Genomic DNA, 13,228 nt, shown 5'->3' on the forward strand with positions numbered 1-13,228 from the left:
TTTAGTTTCAGCCTGCTTACCTCCGTTAGCTAGTTAGCGCCTATTAGCTCAGAGTTAACTCAATTAGCTCTTATTTACAGGCAGGTCAGAATTATCCACCCCCATGCTCACATCTCCCCTCCCAGCTCCACCTTTTTGCCATGTTTGTATTTTCCGGAAGCAACAACCCGTATGATGCTGCCAAGACGGCAATGGTGGGAACCACCCAATGAGCTTAATTTCAGCTCTTCAGAAACCTACTGGTGACGTGACGGAGGCTTCATCTATCTTTTTCATTTTCAGTCCATGGTCAGGGGTCTGGAGTGAATCCCTTATACGTACAGGTCCCAGACAGGGGAGGCTCAGTGCCATATCAGTGTGTTTTCCAACAGCAAGCTAGCCCCCCTGAACCAGCTTGAAGCAGCGTTATTAGTGCTATTGTTTCCCGGCTGTCCCTCTGCCAGCTGAGGCATGGATTTACACCAACCCCCCCACCCCCCCATTGGATGATGGGAGGAAGACGGAGTACCTGGAGAGAACCCACGCATACACGGGGAGAACATGCAAACTCCACACAGAAAGGCCACTGACCATACCTCATCATGAACAATACATCTGTCATTTAATTATTTACCAACAGTTTTTGAATTAGTTAAGCTCAATGAAGCATTCCATCCATGTCCTGCAACATCCATGTGTAATTTGGTCTGTTTTCAAGGTGCTTGCAGATGTGTCTGATGCAGCGGTAGTACCACTAGAAACCACAGGGGCAGTGTTGAGCTGTGTAGTTGATATAAAACCCACAAAAGAAACAATGAAGAAGAAAAAAGAAAGGGAAGATGAAGAATAGGAAGAAGAAAAAGCTACGGCATATTAACCTTTAAAGACCCAACCCATGTAAAATTGTTAGAAATATCAAATTCTTTGAATATGAGGTCTTTGTCTCTTTAACAAAATGTTTTTATTTAGGAGATTTACCATTTATAGTCATGTGATAAGTGAAAATTCTTGTAATCTTAATGTAATCTTCTGCTTTCTTGTGTCAGTCAAGGGGTAAAAGACAAGAATCAGATTGTGTTTCACAGGATTTATGAAAGTTTTGTTGCCAAATCGTCTCCATGTTTGTTATTGTATCAAGCATTGGAACGCTGAACTCTGCACTGCCCCCTGGTGGACATACTGGCTAACATCTCTTACGTCATAGCTTGTTTAGACGTCCCTGTTAGGCAGAAACATTCATCCAATCAGTTCTTCTGAGTCTTTATGGATCTCATGTTACACTTTGACAGATGTCCTCGCCAGTCCTTCTAGTTGGTATTTACTGGACCGATGATGTTGCTGCTGCTGACTCTCTTCTTACTCCTTTCTTCTTATCCCTCTTCAGGCTAGTGGTGGTCCAGTCTTGAATCTGGTTCTGATGGAGGTTTCATTCCTGCTGCTTGCTGATGTGAAACTGTTCCTTCATGTCACTTCCTGATGTGTGAATGCGCTATAAATAAGACTCAGAGTGGAACCCGGTCATGAAAAGCGGTGGTGAAGAAGCAGGCTCCTGCTGCTGCTGACGTTGTGTTGTACTGGATCAGGTTAAGCATACCTGTTCAGAAGTTGTATAAAACGTGTGTGTGTTTATTTCTGTGATCAAACCACCAGTCAGCGCTGGGTATGAGTGTTGCCTCTCAGGTGAGCTGACATCCAGCAGCTCAACTCGTCTCACAGTAACAGCAGCAACTGACATGGACCCACACAGCCGTCAGATGGAGGAAAGCAAACGATGTTCCACTGACTGACACTCACACACAGCTGCATTTTTCAAGAATGATGTAATGTCGAACCAATCGCGCCCACCGATTAGCTATAAAAGGCCAACAAATATCCTGCTGGGTGGCTAGTAGCAGCAGGAAGGGGACCAGCAGACTGACACGGCTACGCCTGTTCGGTCAGAAGGAATGGACCAAACATGGATCGTAACGAGCCGTGGAAGGCTGTCCTAAATGTCCTGCGATGTACAGACGCATGGAGACATTTCTGACCCACATGAGACAAATCAATCCTCTCCTCTGAGAGATTTTACATCCTGATGTAATGAAGGCGTGATTTTAATGATGTGAGATGGACTCATCCCAGATTTTATGTCAGGAAGAGATTTGATTGGCTGAAAACGTTTGTACATTGATTACTGTAACTATAAATCTGAAACGATCAATTCATTTACATTTCCATTGATATAAAATCCAATATGTCTGCAACCAGGACCAGAGGAAGGACAAACTCCAACCAGGGGAAAGGAAATACATGTCAACGTCGTTACAGCAGTTTGTGCACAACAGAGCAACTGTGCACGTGCGTGTGTGTTTGTTGTTCTGCAGTTGGCGAATGTGCCAGTCATTGTGTGTGTGCATGTGCAGCAGCCTTGAGTTTGTTTTTCAGTGTGTTCATACTTGTGCTTTTCGTTTTACAGTGATGTGTTAAAGCCTCTGTGTGTGTGTGTGTGTGTGTCAATCATAAAATCCCCAGAAACCATTAACAGATGGTTTTAATGAACAAGGAAAAGAAATGTAACAATGCTGCGTCAGAACACACACACCTACACACACAGTCCTGCATATGGCAGGAGATTTCCGACTCCAGGACCATCTGAACTGGGATCATAATTGCTGCAGTTCATTGTGGGAATTGGTGACCTTTAAAAATACCACTCCTCCTCCTCTTACTCTTCCTCTTCCTCACTCCTGATTCATTTTGTTCTCACTGCAAACAATCCAGCAGGAAGCGTGAACATTTGGAGCGACGCAGAGCAGAAGATCTGCAGAGTCTGTCGAGGGTTTAAAGTCTAAAACAAACATTTTAAACTCCAAACGCAAGTCTGGCGTCCAGATTGAATACAGCATTTCCGCTGAAGAGAAAAGCCCCGATCAAAACTCATGGCGGACGTCTTCGTGTCCACAGGATGTCCACTTCACTAGGGGAAAACCACTCATGTTTGAACAATTTATTCATCAATAATCAATAAAAATTGCAGTTTTTCCTTTGTCTTCTCAGAAATGAGCCACCTGACACACACCGCCACCCCCAAATTATTCAGCCGAGAGCAAGACAGGAAACGTCCTGCAGTACAGCAAACCCTGTGCTCATCCAACAGCTTGACTTCACAGCGTCACCACTGGCATGTGGCACAAAGAGCCACAACATGGAGCTGAAGGTGGAGGAAGAGGAGTTTGAATGAACAGAGAAGTCAGGAAGGAAGCATGTTAGAAAACCTGCAGGATGCATTTTAACGAAGATCTGACTCGTGTCTGTTAAAGGTCAACGTGACACTAACATGAAACTAAGGGCAGGAAAAGACCAACACAAACATTCTCCAGAGAAAAGAAATGACTCGCATGTCTACATCTGAGTCGATTTAACCTTTAACCATCGCATCATCTGCAAGGCGGGGTTCATGAGAGGACAGACAGGTGTGTTAGCTTACCTATGCAGTAACACAGCAGGACAGAGAGCAGAACAGACAGACCAACTGCACTCAGAGCCGTACACCTGAGAGGAGACAGAAAGACAGGATGACGTCACGCACTGTGAAACAGCTGGCAGATGGAAATGCATCCGTGATTCCTTCCACAGTTTCTGCTCGTCCTGCTGGTTCTTCACGCTCAGACGGTTCTCCAGAAAAGCTCCCGATCCCTGGAAAAGCTCCAAACTCTGGAAAGACTTCCAATCTGTGGGAAAAGTTTTCAGTCTCTGGAAAAGTTTCAGACCTCTGGGAAAAAAAAGATTCCAGTCTGAGTTTTGCTTGTCTGTCAGGTGGCCGTTGTGTTCGGTGGTTTTTCCTAATCAGGCTAAAAAAGGGGTTTTTGTGGAGCTGCTGTGGTTTCTAGTTTGCAGGTCTTAAAGCAGCTTACACACCTGCCTCTGCTGTCTGCAGCTACCTGTGCAAACATGTCAGGTACACACATACACACACAAACTAACTTACCTGCTATAAAATATACATGTTAGCATCGTAGAGAAAAGAAGCACAAAGAAGACATCACAGAGGGATTAAATATCTAAGCATCGTCTTGACATGAGGACTTTTATGCTGCCATCTGACCTCTACATCCAGATGAATCCATACAGCAGAATCCCGCTTTAATAACGGCTTAACGCAGAGGTATAGAAGTACAAGTAGAAGTAAAAGTAAAGTAGAAGTCCTGCCATATTTTTGGATCTACTGATGCGTTTAGAACCAGTGTTTTCACCAACAGGCTCATCTACCTGCAGTGGAGCTGAGCTGGTTAAACCAAGCTGGATTTAACCAGCTCAGAGCTGCCGGACAGGACTTCTACCTCTACCCCTCTGCCGTAGCGCGACGTTCCGTCGGTGCTCTGTGGAGGAATGAGCGTCTGCTGTAGAAGCAGTGTGGTTACAACATCACAGCTTCTTCTCCACCACGGCTGATTCTTCAGACTTGTTTAACAGAACTGAACCAACTTTTTCCCTTCAGTGATTCCTGATGTTTACCTGTTTTATTTATTTATGTAGAAAAATAAAAATCATCCCATCTTACCGCCAGGAGCAATACTTGGAGGACTTCTTGAACTTAAAGGCAGAGCGGGACAGGGTATTCCTTGGCAGCGGCCTGGTGGGGGGGGAGTAGACGGAGCCTGTTGCCATGGTGTAGCCAGGAGTGGCCGTGGAGAAGAGGGGGGTGGTGCCGGTACCGGTTTTAAAGAGGAAATGCCTGGAGGGCAAAAGAAGAAAGCAGGTAAAAATGCTTCTGATCAAGTTTATTCTTGTTTAAATCCAAAAACAGTTAATTCAGCTAAATGACCGACACCACCCTGTGGTGGCGCCCCTGGTGGCAGCAGCAGGTAACTGCATTTTTTGACAGGTTAAGTGATGTGAAGTAGTTCCTCTACAGACCACAAACATACTATGTTCATGTACGTTCACTCTGCAGGGCTTCATGCTCAGATCAGATGTTTGGCTGGGACACACGCCCCCCATCGATGGCTAATTCAGCATCCGTCTACCTGACCTGTTCGCTCTCTCCAGCCAGCAAAAGAAGATTTTAAGATGACTCTTGTTTTGTCTCTCTTAATCTTCTAGCGTTTCTTTGCTAAATAAGCGATGCTGCGTGTTCAAAACAGCCTGTTCCTTATTTTACCATGAAACAAAACTGTGTTGCAACGTCACGTCGCATCCCGGACTTGTACGGTGCGGTTTCTCAGCCTCTCAGCAGCAATAGAAATGAACATGATAGATGTCACTGTGTCATTGAACAAGTCCGGGATGCTGAGTTTTATGGTCAGAAAGTTACGTAATGCATCTTTATTTGACCTCCATCAGACTCCAGTGTGAAAAGTGTCCGACCCTGGGATGAGGCGCGTGCACGGTGTGGAGGAAGACGCCATGTTAGGAGGTAAACCTGCTCCACATGTCAGCATTCGTATCCGCTGCTGCATCAGTCAGATTATTAAGAACAACATTTGTAATGTTTTGTAACTATAATGATGTGATGAGAGGTTCAGCTTAACGTCACTCTGACAAACATCAGACCGCATGTGAAGGTGTTCCCACTCAGGTTTGTACTGTTCAGGCTGCCATGTGAACATCAGGTTCTTGCCTGAAATATGGACGCAGCTGAAGATGATAAATCTTTCAAATCTGCTGCTTTTTCTTCAGAAAACGTACAAATACTACAGCTGACACATTTCTCTTTCCTGACCGTGCGATTAATCCCGCTAGATCCTGAGATTTGAAACATTTTCCTACAGAAGGGAACCCAGAAAACCCAGATATAAGAACCCAGGCTTCAGTCTGAGGAGCTCTGAGACAGCTGGGAGTCCCGGACTGCTGGAGGACCAGAGGGGGGACAAAGCTTTATTTTCCCTATTAAGCTGACAAAATTAAACCTGTGACTGTTTTTTTTCATTTCAATCAGCATCTCCTATCAGGTCTGTCCTGAGATCATCCAGCCTCACAAACCCACCTGGTTTATGCTTATTAAAAGTTCTAAACAAGAAGAAAGTCAACAATGCTAACCGGAACATGTGAGAAAAGGTGGACATTATTCACGATGGTAATGGTCGAAAAATAGTTTCTAGACATCTTTGATGAGAACATTTAGACCTGACCCAATATGCCTCATTTGAGTCTAAAACAGTGAAAAACAAACAAACCTTTCTGTCTTTGTTGTTTTTTTTTAATTCTCTGGAAGAGCCGAATCAATTAGTCTCCATACTAGAGACAATTACTGCCCCATATACGTATGCCAGCAGCAATTACCAAGGTCACAATGTCTAATTAATGATGGGACCTAGCTAACAAGCATCTATAATTACAACTAGACTGCTCTCTAACAAGGCTGTGTGATTAACAATTACAACCTATTATAACAAGGGCCCCTCAATTAATACCTGCCACAAGCCAAGATGTGAAGGGAGGGAGAACAAAGGAAGAATCCCGGAGTCGGATGAGGAGAAAGAGACAGAACAGAGGAGGTGATGGGTCGTATTCAGAGAGACAAGGCAGCTGTCATCTGGGAAAAGCTTTCCTGTACTTCACAAAAATCCTGAAAACGGCATCCAGGACCCCACGTCTCCCACGTCCCACGTTAGCATAAAATCGTCCGTATGAACAGCTCTGACATTTTCTACCACCTCAACAGTCATAGACATGCATCCTGCCTGTAGCTCTCTGACACGTGGGAAATGAAAACGCAGCTTTTAGCCGGTAATTTACAGCAGAGATGATCTGTTTGTCACAACAGGGAAGCAAAAGCCCATTTAATGTGATAATCACACGTTAACATCCCAGAAAAGGCCAGAGTGGACACGGATCGCTGCGAGCCGGTTAAATTCTGAAGTGGTTTCCAGTCCGACCCCCCCCCCCCCCCCCCCCCCCCTTCTGGTTCAACAACCCGGCCGAGCCGACTCACCTTTGCCTGACATCAACCAGTTCAACAGACTACAGACTGGTTCCAGGATGAAACGCAAAGCAAACGACCAGCAGAGAAACAGGACTTTACAGGAGAAAGTCACATGACACAAAAATCAGCTGTTTCTTTCTGATTAATTCATGTCCAAAGAGAAATCTGTCACATTTATGAAAATCAAGCATCAAACAGAGGATTTCAGCTGGAGCCTGATATTCCTCAATAAAATGCGGTTTGTTCCACTTCCTTCCATTTAAATAAGCAAAAAACCTGCTTTATTTATTCTGCTTTAATAAAGGATTATAATCAATAAATGAATCAATGCAGGAGTAGGAGGGTGGGAGCAGGCGTGTGCTCTGTTCCTGCTTCAGCTTCTTGTTTGGTGAAAAGATCCTGAACATCAGCTCGTCTGCGTTTCATTAAAAAGTTCAGCTTCATTCGCCTCACGCTGATTCACCGCAGGCCGTTTACAGATAAACCACTTCGGTAACACCTTATAAGAACTACACACACGCTGGTTAATCATTAATAAATACTGAATTCATCATTTACAAAGCATATTTCTGACAGTAAAACTCATTTGTTTATGGTTTATAAGAACAGTAGAAGTTTTACTCATCATTGATAAACACATTAGTTAGGAGTTCAAAATTTCTGAAAAAATGATTTTTTAAATAAATTTCTGACATTAATACTTATTGGCAGATACTTTATAAACTTACTTAACAAACGCTGTACTCTCTATGAATAAGCTCATGTACAATATATTTACTGATTGTATCTTCTTACTGTACAATATGGACTCAGCCTTTAAAAATCTCATTTCTATGTATGCTTGTACTTACAGGGTTAAGGTTTGCGAGAGGTTAGTAAATATCTTAATAAATATTCCATACAAACTCACTCATTTCTTTTCCAACCAATATCTTATTAGCAGTTATTAATATAGGTATTAATTATTATAGGTAGTTACAAAGCACCTACTACGTATTTATTAAGTATATGGTACACATCTAAAGTGTCCACTATCTCTGCCTTACAGAGTATTTAGAAATGAGATTTAAAGGTTGACAACACCTAAAGACTCACAAGTGTTATTCGAGCAAAGTAAAAAAAGCAAGATCAAACAAATTGCATTAATATTATTTCTACTTTTCAGGATGAAAAACACGGCTCTGTAAATACTTCCCAACACCAAAAAACAATCAGAGGGTTTCAGTACTAAATGTAGAAAGTGCAAAGTACAAATAAAATCCTTGAAATAAAAAAATATCTAATTCTCTCCATCACAAATAATGAAAAATATCCCAAAACCTAAAGTCTATAAAAAGATAAAACATATACAAAAAAAAAATCAAGATAGCACATAAAAAATAATAACAGTAAAAAACAAACTCAGAAATGACTAGCGAAGGCAACAGTGACCATTTATCACGTTTTGTCTGTTCGCGGTTTAAAATGCAACAAGTTACAGTTCTAAGCAATTAGAAAAAGGAGTTTTACGTTTTAAAAGCTATATTTGTCTGTGAAAAAGCGTGTAAATGAGCTCTGACGTGACAGAAGGACGACAGATATCTGGAACATAGCGCAGCTGTGAAAGCAGAACCAGAGATGGAGGATAATCCCTGTAAAATGACTGGAAGATGAAAACGGCTTTATTCCAACCTGAACTAATCTGATTGGCTGTTAATAATGATAAAGAAAACCTTTAAAGACACAAGTCTACAACCTGCATCTCCATCACTTTATAAAGGACGAGTTACAATGGAAACAACACAAGGGAATCAGAACAATGCTGACGTGTGTGTGCATGTGTGTGTGTGTGTGTGTGTGTGTGTGTGTGTGTGTGTTGCAGGCCATAACAAAAGTAAAGACAGGAAAATGGCTATAACTAATCTCTGGACTGTAGATGAATAACGTGTAGTTGACATGTCTAACATGATGACAATGGCCAGTGAACAAATGAACAGCCCCTCTCTCTCACACACACACACACACACACACACACACACACACACACACACACACACATTTCGCTACACACAGTGGCTGCCTACATGAGTGTGTGTGATCCTTTGGAAGGCGAGTTTTAGTTTCCATTCAGCTTTCAGTAAATCCCTGTGTGCTTCACTCCAAGCAGAGATCATAAAACCCAGCAGTTGTCGTAAATTTGGGACCATAAATCATCTGCATTTGCTTCTGGTGATCCGACATGATGCTCTGTAACTCCACACAAGCTGCTACTAAGCTAGCAGAGCTAGCTCGATATACACATCAGTAATAATCATAAATTTACATGCAAAATGGAGGAAACCTGTTTGTATAAGTGTGTGACTGACATCCGCACCTGTTCAATCCAACCAGCTCTGGACTCGCTGCAGCTGCCAGCAGACATATCTGAGTACATGTGTGTCTCAATGTTTGTCTAGAATATGTATATCTGCAAGATTATCACCTCCAGACAGAGACATTCCTCATGTGCAGACACATATCAGGTACTCCTCCCTTTTATAAGACAGACTAAATACAGTTCATATTTCAAAAACACGTCTTTTTAACAAACACACACACATACACACACACACAAACACACATATATATATATATATATATATATATATATATATATATATATATATATATACATATATATATATATATATGTCTGTATGTTGACATACACACAGACATTCAAAACATAAAATGAGTGTAAAATCTTATGTGTACATTGTGTGTGTTCTGCAGAGACATGCTTCATATTTACTTTTTAAGCGGCTGCTGGTGTTATGGTATTGGGGAGATTTTATTATCCCACTTTGGGCCCCTTAGCGCCAACGTGAAATGGCCTAACCACCACAGCATGTCTGAGTAACAGTTTTACCCCCACATTAAGTTTAATATAAAGACAACTTTGTATGTTGAGTGAGTGTATGTGTAAATAAAGAAAGAAAATTTTGCTGCTGACCATGTCCATCCCTTTCTGAGCACAGTGTAGCATCTTCTGATGGAAACTTCCAGCAGGATGATGCACCATGTCACAAAGCTCACATCATCTCCACCATGACGATGAGTTCACTGTCCTCCAACGGCCTCCACAGTCACCAGATCTACATCCAGCAGAGCAGCTTTGGGACGTGGTGGAACGGGAGATTCTCCTCATGGATGTGTAGCAACTGTGACGCTTCAGGTTAATATGGAGCAAAATCCCAGAGATTTCCACTGTTGTCAATCTATCACACCAAGGGGAAGAACCGGTACTGGAAGGTAGACCTGAAGAAGAGGATGAACCGGTACGAGAAGGTGGACCTGAAGAAGAGGATGAACCGGTACGAGAAGGTGGACCTAATGCTGGGTGTAGATACGTTACTGTTGTGCACGTTTGTTTGTTTGTGTCGCTTGAGTTTGGTTTTGTTTGGAAGCGAAACTGCAGGAATAAAATCTAGTTCCAGTGTGGTTAAAAGGATGAAACACGTAGGCGTGAAGGTTACCTGGTTTCCAGAGGCACATTGCTGCCCAGCACCCAGCTGTCTTGCAGCGGGACGCTCTCGGGGGGCGTGGTCTGCAGCTCGGCTGGTGATTGGCCGGCCACGGGGGCCGGGCTTCCAGTGGGGGGCGTTAGAGATCGGGACTGGCCAGCGTGGCGCGTGGAGCCAAGGGCCTGGTTGAGGGCTGTTACTGATGGCTGCTGGCGGTGAGGCGGGGGCACCGGGGGCAGGGTGGAACCATGATGGTTGGAGGGTTGTTCTGGAAACAGCAGAAAGAGGGTTTGGGTCAACAGGACGACTCGGCTTCCTGGTCTGACAGAAAGCAGATCAAACTTTAGAAAGATGTAAATGTTGTGTAACTGCAGCCTGGAAAGTAACTGGAGTATGCCGTGCAGCAGGAGTACGCCGTGCAGCAGGAGTACGCCGTGCAGCAGGAGTACGCCGTGCAGCAGGAGGACGCCGTGCAGCAGGAATACGCCGTGCAGCAGGCGTACTCCGTGCAGCAGGAGTACGCCGTGCAGCAGGAATACGCCGTGCAGCAGGAGGACGCCGTGCAGCAGGAATACGCCGTGCAGCAGGAGTACACCGTGCAGCAGGAGTACGCCGTGCAGCAGGAGTACGCCGTGCAGCAGGAGTACGCCGTGCAGCAGGAGGACGCCGTGCAGCAGGAATACGCCGTGCAGCAGGCGTACTCCGTGCAGCAGGAGTACGCCGTGCAGCAGGAATACGCCGTGCAGCAGGAGGACGCCGTGCAGCAGGAATACGCCGTGCAGCAGGCGTACGCCGTGCAGCAGGAGGACGCCGTGCAGCAGGAATACGCCGTGCAGCAGGCGTACTCCGTGCAGCAGGAGTACGCCGTGCAGCAGGAATACGCCGTGCAGCAGGAGGACGCCGTGCAGCAGGAATACGCCGTGCAGCAGGCGTACTCCGTGCAGCAGGAGTACACCGTGCAGCAGGAATACGCCGTGCAGCAGGCGTACGCCGTGCAGCAGGAGTACACCGTGCAGCAGGAATACGCCGTGCAGCAGGAGGACGCCGTGCAGCAGGAATACGCCGTGCAGCAGGAATACGCCGTGCAGCAGGAGTACGCCGTGCCGCAGGAATACGCCGTGCAGCAGGAGGACGCCGTGCAGCAGGAATACGCCGTGCAGCAGGCGTACTCCGTGCAGCAGGAGTACACCGTGCAGCAGGAGTACACCGTGCAGCAGGAATACGCCGTGCAGCAGGAGTACAATGTGTAGCAGGAGTCAGTGTGAAGACGTCACCGTGGTGTCAGGTCGGTCAGAACTGGTGAGAACTGTAACTCAACGCTGAACTCAGCCCTGATCAGCGACGAGCCTTAACACAACACCGCTGGCTTTTAGTAAAAATATTAGCTTGGAGCTGCCCCCGCTTCAACTTCTCCTCGTTGTTTTCTTTCCCAGCACCTCTTCGCTCCCTCGTCTGTCCCTTCGGGTGCTCCGAGGGAAATGAACAGCAATGCTAGATTTAATTTGCATACAGAGCATCAAATCTCCATTTCCCATCTCTGCTGCCATCACTGGAGAGCAGGGGGAGAGAGTGCACGGACGGGAGGAGGTGGAGGAAGCACAGCTATATGCTGCACTGCCAGCAGGGAAACCGTTCCAGAAATACACACCTACAAGCTTAGTGCCGAACACACACACACACACACACACACACACACACACACACACGCACACACACACACACACTTTTCTGGCAGAGTTCTCAGGCATCATTAACAAAACTATATTTTTGTGCCATCCCTGCAAGTCTTAATACCTTCCACACAGATGCTGACGGGCAGCATCACTCAGGTCACCGCGCGCCTGATGAAAAATATCAATACCAATAACGGAGAGAGAAAATATGAAAATATGGAGGTTCAAGTTAAATCACAACAGATGTCTATGAAGAGACGGAGCCCACAGGGAAGATATTAGACCGCATCAGGTCACATCCAAACAAAATGTGGTGGCTGCAAAATTTAGCTGCATTTCTGACAGTGATGGAGTTTATTATTAGAATATAAATATGATTATTATGTAAATAAATATAATGGAGAGTTATCTGCAATGAATAATTACATTTAACTGGATTAAAATGTGAAACGGGGCTGCACGGTGGCGCAGTGGTTAGCACTGTGGCCTCACAGCAAGAAGGTTGCTGGTTCAATCCTTGGCTGGTTTGGTCAGTGGCCTTTCTGTGTGGAGTTTGCATGTTCTGCCCGTGTATGCGTGGGTTCTCTCCGGGTACTCCGGCTTCCTCCCACCATCCAAAGACATGCATGATAGGTTAATTGGTCACTCTAAAATTGCCCCTAGGAGTGAGTGTGAGTGTGGTTGTTCGTCTCTCTGTGTGGCCCTGCGATGAACTGGCGAGCTGTCCAGGGTGTACCCTGCCTGTTGCCCAAAGCCGGCTGGGATAGGCTCCAGCTTCCCCGCGACCCTGAATTGGAATAAGCGGTTCGGAAAATGAATGAATGAAAATGTGAAACGCTAAACTAAACTAAGTATCCATCCATCTGATCATCCATCCATCAGTTCATCCATCCATCCATCCATCCATCACAGGGTTGTTTCATACCCAAAGACCTTCAACACCAACATGAATTAACATCCACTGAGTTTTGGATGATAAATCATGTTCTGCCATTACCAGTAATTTTATCTATGGAAAGGTTAATATTTGATTCTTAATTTTTAATATTATATCCGCCAACACTGATAATGTGTCAATAATATCAGGCATGTGCAACTCAAACAGAAGAACCTGATATGATCTCTGAGTTAACAGACCGCAGACCTGGTGCTGGTTTCTGACTGAAGAGCATTCAGAGTCCCTGTAG

At 44.9% G+C, this 13,228-nt stretch overlaps 1 protein-coding gene across 2 annotated transcripts in view; it reads right to left on the reverse strand.

The window, feature by feature from the left end:
• The window catches only part of tenm3 (teneurin transmembrane protein 3), a 150,742-nt gene that overhangs the window by 76,302 nt on the left and 61,212 nt on the right, over positions 1-13,228 (reverse strand). For both annotated transcript variants that reach the window (XM_079265008.1, XM_079265007.1), the window contains 3 exons: positions 10,381-10,636; positions 4,523-4,696; positions 3,449-3,513 (listed from right to left, as the gene is read on the reverse strand). In XM_079265008.1, coding sequence (XP_079121134.1) covers positions 3,449-3,513; positions 4,523-4,696; positions 10,381-10,636 — 495 coding nt within the window. The remainder of the gene's footprint in view (positions 1-3,448; positions 3,514-4,522; positions 4,697-10,380; positions 10,637-13,228) is intronic.

This window comes from Telmatherina bonti, assembly GCF_933228915.1.
Source record: "Telmatherina bonti genome assembly, chromosome: 3".
In the NCBI taxonomy this organism is placed as follows: Eukaryota; Metazoa; Chordata; class Actinopteri; order Atheriniformes; family Telmatherinidae; genus Telmatherina; species Telmatherina bonti.